Raw genomic sequence first — 18,279 nt, 5'->3', positions numbered from 1 at the left:
ACAAAAGCTCAATGGTATTTAGATCCGTAACACTCTTTTCCAATTATCTGTTGGCCAATGTCTGTGTTTCTTTGCCCACTCGAACCTTTTCTTTTTGTTTTTCTATTTCAAAAGTGTCTTTTCTTTGTAATTCTTCCCATAATTCCTCCTGAGTCTTCTCTTTATTGTTGTACATGAAACTGGTGTTTAGCGGGTAGAATTCAATGAAGCTGTCAGCGGAGGACATGTGAGGTGTCGATTTCTCAAACTAGAGACTCTGATGTACTTATCCTCTTGTTTAGTTGTACATCTGGTCTTCCACATCTCTTTCTGTCCTTGTTAGAGTCAGTTGTGCTTTGTCTTTGAAGACTGTAGTGTACAACTTTGTATGCAGTTTTTTGTTTGTGTGTGGCAATTTCAAGAATTGTATAGCCTTCATTCCTCAAAGCAATGATTGACTGACGAGTTTATAGTGAAAGCTGCATATTTTTCGTTCTTTCTATCTATCTATCTATCTATCTATCTATCTATCTATCTATCTATCTATCTATCTATCTATCTATCTATCTATCTATCTATCTATTTTTCTTTATTTAATTTTGTGCCATTTTTACCTAATATTGACCTTAAGACATGCCAGTTTATTGCATACTGTGGCAACTCAAAAATAAACACAAAGATGATGGTAAGATTAATTTAATGAACCAAATAGCTTTCAACTGTTTTTGATAAAATGGCTAGTGATTTTCTAGTACCAAATTATCATTTTAAAATGATTACTCAAGGATAAGGTGTTGGAGTGATGGCTGCTGGAAATGGGGCCTGTCTAGAGTTGATCAATAATGGCTTTCTTTTTATAATTTTTTTTTCAAATAGTGATGGTGGTGTTTTTTTTTTTTTACATCAGTAATGTCCTGACTATACTTTGTGATCAGTTGAATGCCACTTTGGTGAATTAAAGCACCAATTTCCTTCCAAACAACAAAATCTGTAGGCCTACATTATTCCAAACGTTTGGCTGCCAGTGCATTTTTATACAGTTCTCCCAATACATTTTCTTCTTAATTCTTTCAGAATTATAAATAAATAAAATACACAATTATTATGCTGTCTAAATCGTAAACATAATCAGAATGTAGAACTAACAGATGAAGTAAAATCTTAACTAATTATTTAACTACTATAATTTTTCTATTAATATATATATATATATTTTCATTTCTTATTCAATCAAAAGCGAAACGATTTATTTTCAAGTTTCACATTTCACATTATTTGCAATGGGTGAATCCTCCAAATGTTTTTATTCCAGAGGGAAATTTGCTGCTTCCTTTGGAACGCGTCGGAACCGGAAGTTGTGGTGACATCACGCCCGCTCTAGTGTTACCAGCGCAGGACAACAACCGACTGAGGGGAAGTTAACTTTGACAAACTCCTGATAAAAGCCGATATAAAGTTGATTTAAGTTCCTCTCTGTGATGTGCGGGTGTATTTAAAGTGCCCCAGCCGTGAAGCAGATGTGGAGTGGCCGTTAGTGCTGGATGGAGTCGGGATTCGATGTCCAGCGGTGGGCCGGTGGAGGCTCACCCGCCGTGGGAGCGTCGCAGCGCCGCAGGAAGATGCCTCCGCGAGCCGCTGATTATAAATTGCAGGTGATCATCATCGGCTCCCGCGGCGTGGGCAAGACCAGTCTGATGGAGAGATTCACCGATGACACCTTCTGCGAGGCGTGCAAGTCCACTGTGGGTAAGACAAACAGAAAGTTGAGCTGTCAGTCTGGATGCTCGTGAAGAAACGCTGTCGGTTTACTTGTTTACTAGTGTCAATTATATGTCCCCTTATAGCTACCATAACAACCAGCAGTTGTTCTGTTTATTTACTCCTGTACACCGAAGACAAGCAAATTCCAGTTTATTTAGACATATTACATAAACTTAGCCAAAAAAACTAGATAATGGTTTTACTAGATAAAGATAATGTGTTAACTATAATTAGGTTACTGTATATAATAAATATGGTTTATTAAGTTGACAATGGCTAATTAGTAACCTGTAGATGTTAGTTAGTAGTTAACTTTAGGTAATTATAAAACTACATATTTTTGGGTAATATATATATATATATATATATATATATATATATATATATATGGATAACTAGATGTAAGTGTAGTATAGTCTACATAAAGTTGAAGTCAAAAGTTTACAATCATTAAAACACATTTTTTTAGCCACTCCACAGATTTCGTATTAGCAAACTAAGTTTTGGCAAGTCATTAAGGACATCTACTTTGTGGATGACACAAGTAATTGTCCACACAGCCATCATACCGCTCATGAAGGAGACTCATTCGGTCTCCTAGAGATGAACGCAGTTTGGTGCGAAAAGTGCAGATCGATCCCAGAACAACTGCAAAGGACCTTGTGAAGATGCTGGAGGAAACAGGTAGACAAGTATCTAGATCCACAGCAAAACGAGTCCTATATCGACATAACCTGAAAGGCTGCTCAGCCAGAAAGAAGCCAAATGCTCCAAAACGCCATAAAAAAGCCAGACTACAATTTGCAAGTGCACATGGGGACAAAGATCTTACTTTTTGAAGAAATGTCCTCTGGTCTGATGAAACAAATATTGAACTGTTTGGCTGTAATGACCATCATTATGTTTGGAGGAAAAGGGGTGAGGCTTACAAGCCGAAGAACACCATCCCAACCGTGAAGCATGGGGGTGCAGCATCATGTGTGGGGGGCTTTGATGCAGGATGGACTGATGCACTTCACAAAATAGATGTCATCACGTGGAAGGAAAATTTTGGTGTATATATTGAAGCAACAAACCTGACTCCGTTACACCAGTTCTGTCTGGAGGAATGGGCCAAAATTCCAGCAACGTATTGTGAGAAGCTTGTGGAGGGTGACCCAAAACTTTTGACCCAATTTAAACAATTTAAAGGCAATGATGCCAAATACAAAGTGTAGGTAAACTTCTGACCCACTGGGAATGTGATGAAAGAAATAAAATCTGAAATAAATCATTCTCTCGACTATTATTGTGACATTTCACATTCTTAAAATAAAGTAGAGATCCAAACTGACCTAAAACAGGGAATGTTTTCTACGATTAAATGTCCGGAATTGTGAAAAACTGAGTTTAAATGTATTTGGCTAAGATGTATGTAAACTTCTGACTTCAGCTGTATTAGAGCAGTAGTGTAGTCAGTTATGATCGGTCTTCAGGTCAGATTAGTTTCACTATAACCTAATATCCCAGAATAGCCAGACACACATTGACACGCAGCTGCTACAACATGCCTTAACTCTTTTCCGCTTTGTCACGCTTGTGATTGTCATACGAGCCTAGAGAGCAAGAGTTTTGGCTTGTCTTAGCTGTTATTTGTCATTAACGCAGGATCACCCAACATGTTTTGTGTTCGTTTAAGGTTAGAGGTTCTGGATAAATATTTATGAGAGTTAGAATTAAGTTTTGGTGTATGTCAGTAGAGGGAAGGCATTTGTACGACATGAAATCGAATACCTAAAATGGCCTTTATCATAGTAAAATCACTGTAAGCGCACCACCTAGAGTGGCACAAGTAGGCGTAGTATGACTGATCTTTCATCCTGCTTCTCTTATTGTGTGTTTGTTTTCACCGTTTGTGTTCTTGAAGGTGTGGATTTTAAAATCAAAACAGTGGAACTGAGAGGAAAGAAGATCCGGTTACAGATCTGGTAAGTGGAGAGGAAACTCTTGACTCACCATGTCACTTCCTGTGTCTCAGAAGCACATGCGATAGAATTCCAGAACAGTCGCTCAGACTCAAAGTCAGACGTCTTCCCTCTTTAGCTGCTGAGATTTATTCAGCGCTTGTGTTTGCTCACAACTAACAGACCAGAACACTGTTTACGTGCTATCTGGGCATTACAGCACATAAACATCAAGCTTTGAATTTCCAGTAGAATCCATGTCATTCATAACGGTTATAAAATTATTAAAGTACAGTGAACTTGTTTATTTTTTGTTTGTTTTATTTGTGATCACAAGTATCCCAGAACAATGACTATATAAATATGTGCAATATACGTGCGATGTCGCTAATATCATCTTACTAACTGAAATACTTGTGTGTTTATGTATGTGTTTTTACATTCTATTCCTCCCCCGACCACATGAAATTATCCTGAGTCAACAAATTCTATTTCATGTAGTTCTATTCCATTCGTTTCGTTTGATACCATTCTATTGGATTAAATTTGATTGTTCAATGCTATTCTATACATATTTAATCTACTAGATTCTGCTCTATTTGGTTTGAATCTACTCTGTTCTGTTCTATTATAATTGAAGTGGCAAGAACAAGTATGTGAACCCTGTGGAATTAGCTGGTTTTCTGCATTAATTGGTCATAAAATGTGATCTCACCTTCATCAAAGTCACAAATATAGATAAACACAATGTGCTTAAGCTAACAACACAAAGACAATTATAATCTTTTATGTCTTTACTGAACACATCCCATTCCCCGTTTTCGAGTTCACTTACGAAAAAGTAAGTGAACTCTTGTATTTAATTACTGGTCGATCCTCCTCCAGCACTTTCCTCAACCAAGCGTTTTCAGTAGTTTTGGATTAGACCTGCACAATCCTGTAGGATATCTTGATAAACTTGGGAATTAATTTCTCCCTTGATGATGGCAAGCAGTCCAGGCCTGAAGCAGTACTTCACCATTGGGAAGATGTTTTCATGTTGGTATGCGGTGCCCTTTTTACACCAAACGCAGTGCTGTGTGTTTTTCCCCAAAAATTCAACCGTAGTTTCATCAGTCCATAAAACAGTTTCCCAGTAGCGTTGTTGAATGTCAAGGTGGTCTTTGGCAAACTTCAGGCATGCAGCAACGTTTTTGCTGGAAAACAGCGGCTTCCTTCGTCAGGACACCATGCCTTTTTCATGTTTTCCGTAAAGTAGACTCATGAACAGAGATGTTAATCAGTTCCAATAATACCCTCAAGTCTTTATCTGTCACTCTTGGTGTAGTGAAGATATTAGGTAGACGCTCAGTCTATGTGCTAATTCTGGGTTTATCACTAAGTTCACTCAGGTGTGTCGGCCAGAACACCACTCAAGGCCAAATCTTCCAGAGTATGAAATGATGAGCAGAGAGATAATTCTCTTTCTATTCTTTATTCTTCTTTCTTGTGAATTCTGATTGTATTAGTGTGGTTTTCTATAAAGAGATAAACAAATACAGAATGAATAAATGAAACATATGCATACACATCCCTCTATAAACACTAATATACATTGCAAAACATAAGCAAACAATAGTCAGTATATAACTATACAGTATATCTCTAAAACTATAATAATGTAAGCATAGTGAAAAGATGTAAACATTAATATACAGGATTCTCAGAGTTTATCATAAGGTAATTCCCATTAACATAGACATCATTTACTATCATCTATACTAATACACTTTATAGCTTCTAAATAACTAAACAGCTTGATGCGTTATCGTGGAAAAAACCCCGTACTGGATGCAATGTTCCATACGAGTTAACACAGCTTTGATAGAAAAACCTCTAAAGCGATCCAAATAACAATATACTAAATTACAAAGCACTGATCAATCCCAACAACAAATATGAAAGTATAAAACACATCAAGATATTAGATTACATGTCTTTAACATGACGTACTAAATCAGATGAGCCGAGCTCGAACGTGAAATGTACGAGCGCAGATATAAATAGCACTCGCGGTCGCATAGCAACTCCTCAAACTCTTAAAACTCCTTAATGCACCTCAAATCACAGAAATAACTAGTATAACAAATAATACGACATCACAGATGTACTTACTCTTCTCATTTACGCACACTCTGAAGAAAGGTGCAGTTCACAACAATCCAACCGACCGACTATCTCTATTCTACTGCATACAAACTGCGTGACGTCAGATAATATACAAACCAGCGCGCGCGTTGGCCAGCACTGATTAAACGGAAGTAAACGTGAAAACATAAAGCCTAATATGGTCAACTGTACTAAATAATAGCAACATTAACATAACTTTGGGGCCTTTTCTACACTTGGATTCTTTTTGACCTCGTTGAGCATCCTGCGGTGTGCCTTTGAGTCATCTTGGCAGGACAGCCACTTCTAGTGAGAGTACCCATAGTACTAAATCGTCTCCATATATAGACAATTTGTCTAACTGTGGACATATAAATATCTAAGCTCTTCAAGATTACTTTGTAATCCTTTCCAGCTTTATGCAAAGTAACAATTCTTGATTGTAGGTCTTCTGAGATCTCTTTTTTTCGAGGCACGTCAGCAGATGCTTGTTGTGAATAGCAAACTCAAAATGTTTGAGTGCTTTTTATAAGTCAAAGTAGCTCTAACCCACACCTCCAATCTAGTTTCATTAATTGGATGCCAGGTTTTCCAACTCCTGTCTCTAACTTTCATTGACGTCATTAGCCTAGAGGTACATAACACCGTTCACAACCTACACTGTGAATGTTTGAATGATGTATTCAAAATGTACTGAACAATACAGTAATTTGTGTGTTCGTTAAAACGAAGTGTGTTTTCATTATTGTAACTTAGATGAAGATCTAAGACAAATTTATACATAAATGCAGGTAATTCCAAAGGGTTCAAATACTTTTATTGCCACTGTATTTAGTTAATTCTATACTACATTCAGTTCTGTTTGATTCTGTTCTATATGGTTTGATTCTAGACTATTCTATACTCTTCTGTTTTGCTCCTCTCCATCCATCCATCCATCCATCCATCTTCAACCGCTTATCCGAAGTCGGGTCGCGGGGGCAGCTGCTCCAGCAGGGGGCCCCAAACTTCCCTATCCCGAGCCACATTAACCAACTCTGACTGGGGGACCTCGAGATGCTCCCAGGCCAGTGTGGAGATGTAATCTCTCCACCTAGTCCTTGGTCTTCCCCGAGGACTCCTCCCAGCTGGACGTGCCTGAAACACCTCCCTAGGGAGGCGGCCAGGGGGCATCCTTACCAGATGCCCAAACCACCTCAACTGACTCCTTTCAACACAAAGGAGCAGCGGCTCTACTCCGAGCTCCTCACGGTTGACTGAGCTCCTCACCCTATCTCTAAGGGAGAAGCCCGCCACCCTTCTGAGGAAGCCCATTTCGGCCGCTTGTACTCGCGACCTAGTTCTTTCGGGTCATGACCCAACCTTCATGACCATAGGTGAGGGTAGGAACAAAAATTGACCGGTAGATCGAGAGCTTTGCCTTTCGGCTCAGCTCTCTTTTCTTGACAACGGTGCGATAGAGCGAGTGCAATACCGCCTCGCTGCCCCGATTCTCCGGCCAACCTCCCGCTCCATTGTCCCTCACTCGAGAACAAGACCCCGAGGTACTTGAACTCCTTCACTTGGGGCAAAACTTCATTCCCTACCTGGAGTACGCACTCCATCGGTTTCCTGCTGAGAACCATGGCCTCAGATTTAGAGGTGCTAATCCTCATCCCAGCTGCTTCACACTCGACTGCCGTTTATCCAGTGAGAGCTGAAGGTCACGGACCGATGATGACATGAAGACAACATCATCTGCAAAAGCAGCTGATGAGATCCCCAGCCCACCGAACCAGCACACCTTCCCCACCCGACTACGCTTTGATATTCTGTCCATGAATATCACAAACAGGATTGGTGACAAAGCGCAGCCTTGGCAGAGACCAACCCCACATGGAATGAACTCGACTTCGTGCCGAGGACCCGACACAGCTCTCGCTTTGGACGTACAGGGATTGGATCGCCCTAAGAAGGGACCCCCCACCCCGTACTCCCGCAGCACCTCCCACAGTCTCTCCCGGGGACCCGGTCATACGCCTTCTCCAGATCCACAAAACACATGTAGACCGGATGGGCATACTCCCAGGCCCCTCCAGGATCCTTGCAAGAGTAAAGATCTGGTCCGTCGCTCCACGGCCAGGACCTAAAACCGCATTGTTCCTCTTCAATCCGAGGTTCGACAATCGGCCGAACCCTCCTCTCCAGCACCTTGGAGTAAACTTTACCAGGGAGGCTGAGAAGTGTGATACCCCTGTAGTTGGCACACACTCTCTGATCTCCCTTTTTGAAGAGGGGAACCACCACCCCGTTCTGCCCAGATTTCCACGCAATGTTGAAGAGGCGTGTCATCCATGACACCCCCTCCACATCCAAAGCTTTCAGCATTTCTGGTCGGATCTCATCACTAATCATAGCATGTACATATTAATGGATGGAAGAAGCAAATGGTATGATCATCACATACAGATATATTGTCTTCACTGATTACTGGAAATTTGACATGTTTTGCTCCTCTGTTCTATTTTAATCAATTCGGTTCTTTTCGGTTTGGTTCTGTTCTATACTATTCTATACAATTCTGTTCAGTTTGTTTCTATATTAGTGTTAACCAGTCTTTACGTAGTTCCAGTGGAGTCTGGGTCAGTCATTATCTGCCTTTTTCCCAACCAATCACAAATTAATACCAACCACCCGATCACCTGCCCACCCACTTTTCTCATATTACACATTCGCAGATGTCTGCTTTTGAACATCACATCTGTAACGCATGTCCTACCCAGCATCCATGACTCCTTCTGTCAACCTTAAATGCTTATTGACACGTGACACCTCACCGATCCTCTTTTTGGCATCATACAGCCAGACTAGGGTGGATACAGGAAGGTACAGTTAAAATGAGGACACAAATATTCAAAATTAATCTCCGTTACTTTTTCTATGAAATCTCAATGTCTGTTTTGAAAATCATCTAACTAAAATATTTTAATCTGATTTGGGGCACTAATCATAGCATGTACATATTAATGGATGGAAGAAGCAAATGGTATGATCATCACATACAGATATATTGTCTTCACTGATTACTGGAAATTTGACATTTCTTCCCATTGTTTTGACTGTTCCAGCCTTCAATTAAAATGGTAAATGTGTTGTTTCCATTCTAAATCAAATTATCACTAGCTGTCAGAACTGAACATTTTTAAGTCTTAAAGGCTTAAACAAACTCTATGCAAGTATGTGAACGCAGACGCTTCCAGCTCGATTATGCGCATTGTTGCGTTTCAAAATAATGCATTCTCAATGTTGCCAGAAGGGGCGCTATGAACACCAGAAACGCAAGCTCATGCAAAGATATTTAGCATTCTGCTCTGCACAAAAGTTCAAGTTTGGCCAACTCTGACCTGCTAATTCAGATGGCGATAAGACATATGGCCAATAGAAGATTGAAACGTCAGAGATTGGCCTCTTGACTCAATTTAAGGAATACATATTTCAAAGCTGCTTGTTTTTATTATTGCAGGAAAGTGACTAGAAGATAATATTATTGGTTATTTGTGATACATGTACTATACTAATTATTTCAACCATAAGCCCTATAACGTGACGTCATATCTTGTCTGAAATAATTTTGCATGCCCAAAGCCAAGTGTGACCACATCTTTACCGTCACAGTAACTCTCAAACGCACATTATGTATGTTCAACTAGACCGCGTGATTTGGTCTGCCTTCATGTACTTAAAGTATGTTTAGGCTTTACAGGGAGTACACACAGAACATGTACTTGTGCTCCATTTGTGCTAAAATATGATCTCAGTGATTTGGACCGTGGCATGATTGTTGGTGCCAGATGGGCTGAATTGAGTATTGCTGTAACTGCTGATCTCCTGGGATTTCATTAGCTACAGTTCTGTGGAATTAACACATCAAACCTGAAGGTGAATGGGCTACAACAGCAGAAAACAAGGTTCAACGTGTTGTGCATTCTGAGATGCTATTCTGCTCACTGCAATTGTACAGAGTGGTTATCTGAGTTACCATATCCTTTCTGTCAGCTCGAACCAATCTGGCCATTCTCTGCTGATCTCTCTCATCAACAAGGCGTTTTCATCCACAGAACTGCCGCTAACTGGATGTTTTTGGCACCATTCGCAGTAAATTCTAGAGACTGTTGTGTGTGAAAATCCCAAGAGATCAGCAGATACAGAAATACTCAAACCAGCCCATCTGGCACCAACAATCATGCCACGGTCCAGATCACATTTTTCCCCATTTTGATGGTTGATGTGAACATTAACTGAAGTTCCTGACCCGTATCTGCATGATTTTATGCATTGCACTGCTGCCACACGATTGGCTTATTACATGCATATGAAACTCATGGCCAGTAGATGGCATGTTTGCGATGCAACAGATGGAGACGTTAAAAGCAACAAACTATTTTGTAACATGCACAAGTCAAAGTATTAAAAACGAAAACGAAAAATATTTTAAGATCTATTTCGTTTGAGTTAGTTTTGAAGCGATGAATGATAGAGAAAAACATTTTTTGGGACTCTGTTCTATTCCATTTCTTTTTGCTCCACCTTGTTGTTTTGGAATGCAAAGAACATGTCCTGTGTGAATGCCACCTTACAGTGTTTGTTTGTGTATGTGTGTCCAGTACACCTATTGGTATCAACATGTTAGTTCAGCTTTATTTCCCTATGATGACGGATATCCAATTGAATCCTGATCTACATGTGCACTTTAATGTGTGCACTCGACAGTATATCATTTTACCGTTTATTTATTTTAGAGTATCAGAAGATTTATTCCCCACTCTGAATGTCATATGAGTGTAATGTTGAATTCACAGGGACACGGCGGGTCAGGAGAGGTTTAACAGCATCACTTCAGCGTATTACCGTGGTGCGAAAGGCATCGTACTCGTCTATGACATCACCAAACAGGAAACCTTTGACGACCTGCCCAAATGGATGAAAATGATTGATAAGGTGTTCCAATCATTATTCCATTATTCCAAATCATCAAACCCAATGATTATTGATGTTATGCCTCAAATTACAGTTTCTTCGCCTACAGATTGGTTCTTCTCTAACTTGTAGCTGTTTTGGTTCTGTGCAGTATGCGTCAGAGGATGCTGAACTCCTGTTGGTCGGGAACAAGCTGGACTGTGAGTCTGATCGCGTCGTCTCACGGCAACAAGCCGAGAGGGTGAGACCATTACGTGGAAAATGTTGCAAGCACATAACGGTTACCAATGAGACATAAACCTGTCTTCCTCTGGGGGGCGCAATCTTCTATTAAGGCACGTTTAAATATAGGGGCGATTTTGTCTTTTTGGAGAAATGTTTACACTGTATAATCAGTAGCTATTAAGTATAATAATAATAATACATGAGATAAAATGCAGATACACAGTCTGTGACAAACAGTAGACTAAAAAGGTGTCTGCGGTATCAAAACACAATTTTTATTAAATGGTAGTTTGTCCCAATACTGGCATGTATGTACTCTCTTACTACATACTCCGCTGAGAAGTATGTACTTTCTTATCAAAAGCAATGCACATACTGTACGTTTTTGCTTGCTGTACAAAATAATAATAATAATAAGAAGATGAAAGTGATAGTTTGAAATACATTTTAGAATCAGTGAATGTTTCAATACGTGTAATTAATTAATTCATTCATATATGTAATTAATCCAAAAAATGATTTATCTTTTTTTCTAAATTGCAGTTTGCTTCACGGATATCAGGTATGCGTTTCTGTGAGGCCAGTGCCAAGGATAACTTCAACGTGGATGAAATATTTCTTAAACTAGTCAATGATATTTTGAATAAGGTGAGTGTGGCGCTGTTTTACTGTTTATTATTTGAGCTTGTGTACTAAAAGTTTGACTTGACAGTATATATTAGGAAACGGCTATCGTTAAATAAAGGCTAGTGAACTAAAACGTTTTGTAGGGTGTCGAAAGTCTCTCAGAACCACACTTTTGATTATCAGCATAAAGTCTGGCTCACTTTGCTGATTATTTTGGCCAAGATCTGCGTACTTTGCCCCTTCCTGTCTTTCTAACCAACATGTTAAGCAACCATACACAGTTGGATTTTCTGAGAATATGGAGCTGTGCTCAAGGTTTGTTTTTTTCTTCACTATCTACGTGGGAAAGTGGTAGCTCAGCGGTTAAGGCTCTGGGTTACTGACCGAATGGTTGGGGGTTCAAGCCCCAGCACCGCCAAGATACCACTGTTGGGCCCTTGAGCAAGGCCCTTGACCCAATCTGCTCCAGGGGCGCCGTTTCATGGCTGACCCCAGCTAGTTGGGATATGCGAAAACAAATGCATTTCATTGGCTCTGTACGTGTACACTGCACAATGACAATAAAGTTGAATCTTAATCTTACTAGGCATGTGATGGTATTCGGTAATACAGTATATCACTGTAATTAACATGCATGTCATTGTTATTGTGGGCACTTCAAAATATCATAAATAATTCTAATAACCTTTTAGCCAAATTGTTAACATGTTTCTTACCGCACAGTAGTGTTTTTTTCATCAATTAATCAAGATTCACAACACTGCATGTATGCGGCATAAATGACATAATGAATGATAAATGAAATGGCCAATATATATATATATATGTGTGTGTATGTATGTATGTATGTTCTTGTCAAAGTTCTTTGTTTTCTGTTATTTAATCTTTCAACCTATTTTTTGTCATATAATTCAATACCGTGATAAAGGCTCCAGCAATTATATTGATGTGAAAATTTTGTACCGTCACATGCCTAGTTTCTACTAAATACCTCAAACTAAAAACAATCACATACCATTACTTAGAGAAGGTGATTGTCTTTCAAACGAGCCCACGCATAAGGTAATCAATACATAGATCATTAGATAGTCCACAGGAAGCACAATGTTACATATGACCACCAGGAGATGGCGCCAAATACATGACACAGACCCAATGATGACTCAAATGACACAGAATGAAACTAAAATCATGCCTCCATGCTATGCAAACCATTACATTGCAATGATCTTGTCATTGTTGTGTTTGCATGTGTAATTAGCTCTTATGTACAATTATTATGTTTTGTTTGTTTGGAGAGGCTTTTGGACACATGGAAACGTTTTTGAACACTATGATAAATTATTTTGTAATGCTATAACTTTTGAATGTCGTATCAACACACAATTTCGCAGAAACAGTTGACATGATTGGGAACAAAACAAAAGCAGTTTTTCTGAGCCACATTATTTACACCCAGAGATATGTCATGTCAAAATGGAAAAATTAGAAAGTAAGTTAATTTTTGGCTCAAGTTTTTGTGAGGTTTGTTTTATATATTTTTTATTTTATTTATTTTCAGCAGTTTCAGTCTCAGAATGTGTCAATCTATATCATTAAAAGATGTGAAAAGCTTTCTTTACAATGATACCAAACACTTGACCCTCCTTGTATTTTTTGTCAAGTTATAAGCCTTAATTTTGGTTATGCCACTGAAACAGGAAATCTTTAAAATCACCTTCAGAGCTGAAAGGGTTAAAACATTGAATACCAGAAATTGCGTTTAAAGGCAACTTTTGATTGAAGGTTGTTTTTGGCATTTTTGTGTGCAGTCTTCTACATTTTCTAAATGTTATTTTTCCATAGATGCCACTTGAAGTCCCCAGTAATGAGCTGTCCAACAGCATCCTATCACTTCAGCCCGAGCCCGATATTCCACCTGAGCTGCAACCTCCTCGCACTCGCTGCTGTTGAGATTCAGCTCGAGCACCTTAAAGCCCCAAACGCCTCCCTCACTCAGTATTATATCTCAACACAAGCTGTTACAGCCACCAGAGGGTGATGTGCTCATGACTCCAGCCCATATGGATCAGTATTTCATTTGTATTCCTCCTCCACAGTAAATGATTCAGAAACGATCGACTGTTTTATTTAATACATTACAAATATGGCACATCAGATGAATAGATCAGAATACATACACGCATTTCTTTCTGGCGCCCCATATTGCACTACCTCATTTCTGGGAAGCACAGGATCGTGTTTGTCCTACATGTGTCTCCCCTGTTGGATACTACTGCATACGCACCACATGCATATGCCATAATCCATCAACTCTAATTTACTACACTTTACATTGCCATGTAATGCATATGTGGGACAAAGGAGACAAGTTTAATTTCTCTTCCGCATTTAAAGCACACATTTGTCATTTTGGGATGCATACATCACTGGTTCTTCCAGGTCTCAAATTAAGAAGCTCTTTTCTGAATTAATTTGGCATTCATAGCAAAGTGGATGTAAATTTCATGCCACGTGTAATTGCTTTCTGTCGGCTGTGTGTTTACGAGGTGGTTCATTCGGCCTATTATTGAGTTTGGGAGTCATCTCATTTATTATGACTTTATGCCTTGCGGCCTTATCAGTGTTCGGGTGAATCTCACAAAAACATGTCAGGGTCACATTTCACCCCCAAAACTAAGAAAACGAAGCTGTAAAATGCATTATTTCAGTCATGCGGATGGGTGTTTTTACTTTGACTTTTTTGTAATTCCCATTATTCTAATGTGCATCAAATGCTACCGTTATGCACATCAATGCTTCTCAATTTAAATAAAATACTTTTTTTTTTTTCATCTTACAGTAATGAGAATGAGATTTATTCACACCACATTAACAGCATTTGGGACATGTTCTTGACAGATTTTATTGAGATTCACCCGTTGTTATTTTTTTGAGGATTAAATTAGATTTAATTTTATTTGATGTGTTTTGCACTACAATCTATTCATAGCTAGTTTATGAGCAGCTAACATGCTGAACGTTAGTGAAGGACCTGTGTACAGGAGATTAATGTTATTGTTGCTTAGAAGTTCTCTGTCAATGCCATTAACTTTTGTTTTGCAAATAAAAGTCATTAATTGGGTGTCGCACGGGTCGGACTTGCGAATGCGGAACTGAAAGGGCTATTTCTCCACGGAGAGTAGATGAAGGGTATAAAGAGACACGGTTTTGATACTCGGATGGGTGTCATCATCATCATATACGGAAGAATAAAAGTACACTTCTTCCTAAGACTCTCCCATTAATGTCATTTTGCCACTGCTTCCAGTGAATTTGTTGAAGTTATTGGCCCAATCATTGATTAAATCATCTATATTGCCTGTATAGATGAAGGACTGAAGTTAAAAGGACAGTTCACTAAAAAAGGAAAATTCTCTCATCGTTTATTTGCTCTCATGCCATCACAGATGTGTATGACTTTCTTCTGCTGAACACAAATGGATTTTTGTCCATACAATGCAAGTGAATGGTGGTCAGAACTTTGAAGGCCCAAAAAGCACATAAAGGCAGCATAAAAGTCATCCAGCCTCAAGTGATCAGGTCCATGTCTTCAGAAGTGATATGATAGGTGTGAGTGAGAAACAGATCAATATTTAAGTCCTTTTTTTTTTATACTGTAAATTATCTTCCCTGCCCAGTATGTGGCGATATGCATGAAGAATGCGAATTGACAAAAACAAAAGAACAAATGTGGAAGTGAACGTAGAAATTTATAGTAAAATAAGATTTAAATATTGATCTGTTTCTCACCCTCATCTTTCATATCACTTCTGGAGACATGGATTTGATCACTTGAGGCTGGATTACTTTTATGCTGCCTTTATGTGCTTTTTGGATCTTCAAAGTTCTGGCCACCATTCACTTGTGTTGTAAGGACCTACAGAGCTGAAATATTCCTCTTAAAATCTTCATTTGTGTTCTGTAGAAGAAAGTAAGTCAGACACATCTGGTATAGCATGAGGGTGATGATGAGAGAATTGTTATTTTTGGGTGTGCTACCCCTTTAAAAGGACAGTTGCAAATTCTGTCATCATTTACTTGTTCCCTCTGTGGAAGACAAAAGGAGATGTTAGGCAGTTTGTTAGTCTCAGTCACTATTCGCTTTCATTGCATCTTTTTCCAGACGTAAGAAAGAAGTCATTTTTCCTAACATCTTTTGTGTTGAGTGAAAGAAGTCATGAGCAGGTTTAGAACATTATGAGGGGAAATAGTGACAGAATCTTCCTTTTTGGTTAAACTATGCCTAGATACAATATTAAACATATTACAAATATAGTTGTGTATTACAGCAGTCATTTTTTTAAAAGGTGTTTTGATGGCCTTGCACATGTAAAGGGTAGCACTGGTCGTTAATTATTTTCTGCCAATTTATGGGAGTTTTAGTGGAACTCTATATATATATATATATAAAAAAAAACATTTGTGTTTCTTATTGTGTGAATCTTATGAAGTAATATCTAGGTCATTTTTCCTCAAAAAAAAATTATAAAAATGTTAAAAAAAAAATTAAAAAAAAATGAATAATAAAAAAATTATATATATATATTTGTTTTTTTTGCATTAAGAAAAATCCTATTTTTTGGAATAGTACTTTTTTTTTTACCCCACAGTTGTAATTACTGTAATGCCCCAAAAAAATATAATATATTAAAATGTAATTGTCATTACAGTTCAGTAAATTGACAATGAAATGCAGTATAAAAACCACAAAATTTATATATAATTACTGCAGTTTAAAATGACAGTAATTACAGTATTTCTCTTGAATATAGTCAACAAAAATAGGCTTTATTATTATTACTTTTAGGTGACACATGGCCTGTATGTTCTTGCCAGGTTTTGTGAGATTCCCAGTATTATTTCAACTAACAAAATCGATGCTAGTCGTGAGTTGTGCCGATTTGTTTATGTTGTGTGTTTCTGATAAATGCGTTCACATGACGTCCCCGTCAGAAGCCAGTGTTACACTGATCAGCCTGTTTTAATATCTGACTATTGTGTTGTTTAGCTTTTTTGCTGTATTTTTTCTGTTCTGTATTATTCTAATAACCCCATCTAACTCTCCGTTTTATTGTCAGAGTGAAATACTAATTGCAAGACCTTAAAATGTAAAAACCAACCTAAACTTATGGTTTATTTGTGGTAACGGTGTTAGAGAACGTGTTTAACCTCACAATTGTTCATGTTTGCAAGCTTGTGCCATATTCTAACATTTTCAATCTTTTTCACCCAAGTGCTTTATGTCTCTGCAGGATTGGTGAATTTATTATTTATTTTTGATCATATCTGAATTCCTCCCAACCCTGTAGTTACAAGTTATTTAACTTGCGGCAACAGAAACCTAGTGTTTTCATATTGGTTGAAGGCTTTGTCCGTTTTAAATGTATTGTAAGCTTTGCAGATCTTCCCAAATGGAAATGGAACGTCATGTTCTACAGAAAGTCTGTCGATGAAACATCAAGTTTCATTGTAATTCACAGTCATTTCCAGTTACTCTTGTCTAGTAGCAATACACGTTGCCTTTAGAAATCTTTAGTTTTGTACAGAATATTTTGCCGTATTCTTGCTTCAATCTCTTGGCCAATTGCAGTATTTACAAAAACATGAAATGGATTCTCATTGCATTGGAAAACAGAAGAGTACTTTGTACAAATAATACGCTGATATTAGGTATTTGGGACAGTTTGGCATGTTTAAGCGGTTTTGTGATATTTATAACTTGTGGCATTCTTAAACTAATGACGTGCAAATAAAGATCTAAATTTATTACACGTGTGTGTAACATTTTTTCATGCTTTTCTCTTCTTTTTACATAAGCTTAGAACATGATAATGTATTATATGTCAAATTAAATATGCATGTTTTTTCCTATCAATTCTTACATTGCAATGATCTTGATTTGCTTGTACTTGCCACTGTTTACAGTATATTCAGATATGTACTGCCTTTTAACAATGATGGCGCTGTTGGATCATCAGAAACTTGTTGGATAATTTATCCAACTTACTTTTGCATGGCCATTTGATGAGGGGTGTTTTAGTAAATACAGTCGAAACGTTTTGGGCTTAAACTTTTAGTGCATCTTTGATGATTTTCATTGGGAATGCCAGTGAGAAATCTAATATGGTTAAAACAATCACATAACATGGCATTTACATTTACAAAGTGTGTTGTTTGGTTTATGTTTTGCCTCATTTTTAACAAAAATGATGGCTTTGTTTCATAATAAAAATGTAATTTGCTATTCAGCTTTATGTGCATTTTCAAAGACATTTGTATGTAGAGTTTTGCCCTTGCACTAATTTTGAGTTTTTTATATTTTTTTTTTTTTTTATTAATGATGCATTGCGGGTTTTGAAGTGACAGGTGAAATACTTAGCTTAAACCACACTCATTTTTAATTTTGCGCATTTTAATAAAACATTTTCATAACAAAATTCGATCAAATTAAACGAACAAATTTATGTTAATAAACTAAATATTTAATTTTTACTGATTTAGTTTTGTTTAAAAAAATACACCGTTCAATTAGATGTAATTTTAATATGAAATTGAAATGCGTAAATAAAAAAAATAGTTTGAAATATTTTTTGTGCGC

General features: G+C 37.8%; 1 protein-coding gene across 1 annotated transcript; it reads left to right on the top strand.

Moving 5' to 3' along the window:
• Positions 1–1,354: 1,354 nt before the first annotated feature.
• On the top strand, positions 1,355–17,433 carry rab12 (RAB12, member RAS oncogene family). The gene is made up of 6 exons (XM_052134439.1): positions 1,355–1,725; positions 3,647–3,707; positions 10,670–10,808; positions 10,939–11,028; positions 11,556–11,660; positions 13,485–17,433. Exons 1-6 carry the CDS (start codon positions 1,521–1,523, stop codon positions 13,590–13,592), a joined length of 708 nt encoding a protein of 235 aa, XP_051990399.1. The 5' UTR covers positions 1,355–1,520; the 3' UTR covers positions 13,593–17,433.
• Positions 17,434–18,279: the final 846 nt, after the last annotated feature.

This window comes from Xyrauchen texanus, chromosome 9 (assembly GCF_025860055.1).
Source record: "Xyrauchen texanus isolate HMW12.3.18 chromosome 9, RBS_HiC_50CHRs, whole genome shotgun sequence".
Lineage (NCBI taxonomy): Eukaryota > Metazoa > Chordata > Actinopteri > Cypriniformes > Catostomidae > Xyrauchen > Xyrauchen texanus.
The sequence above is the reverse complement of the archived record's forward strand: the minus strand, read 5'-3'. Positions and strand labels throughout refer to the sequence as shown.

Coding starts and splice junctions, on each gene's coding strand:
- rab12 (XM_052134439.1), top strand. CDS start 1,521: ATGGAGTCGGGATTCGATGTCCAGCGGTGGGCCGGTGGAGGCTCACCC. Junction 10,809..10,938: donor GGATGAAAATGATTGATAAG/GTGTTCCAATCA, acceptor GGTTCTGTGCAG/TATGCGTCAGAGGATGCTGA. Junction 11,029..11,555: donor CACGGCAACAAGCCGAGAGG/GTGAGACCATTA, acceptor TCTAAATTGCAG/TTTGCTTCACGGATATCAGG.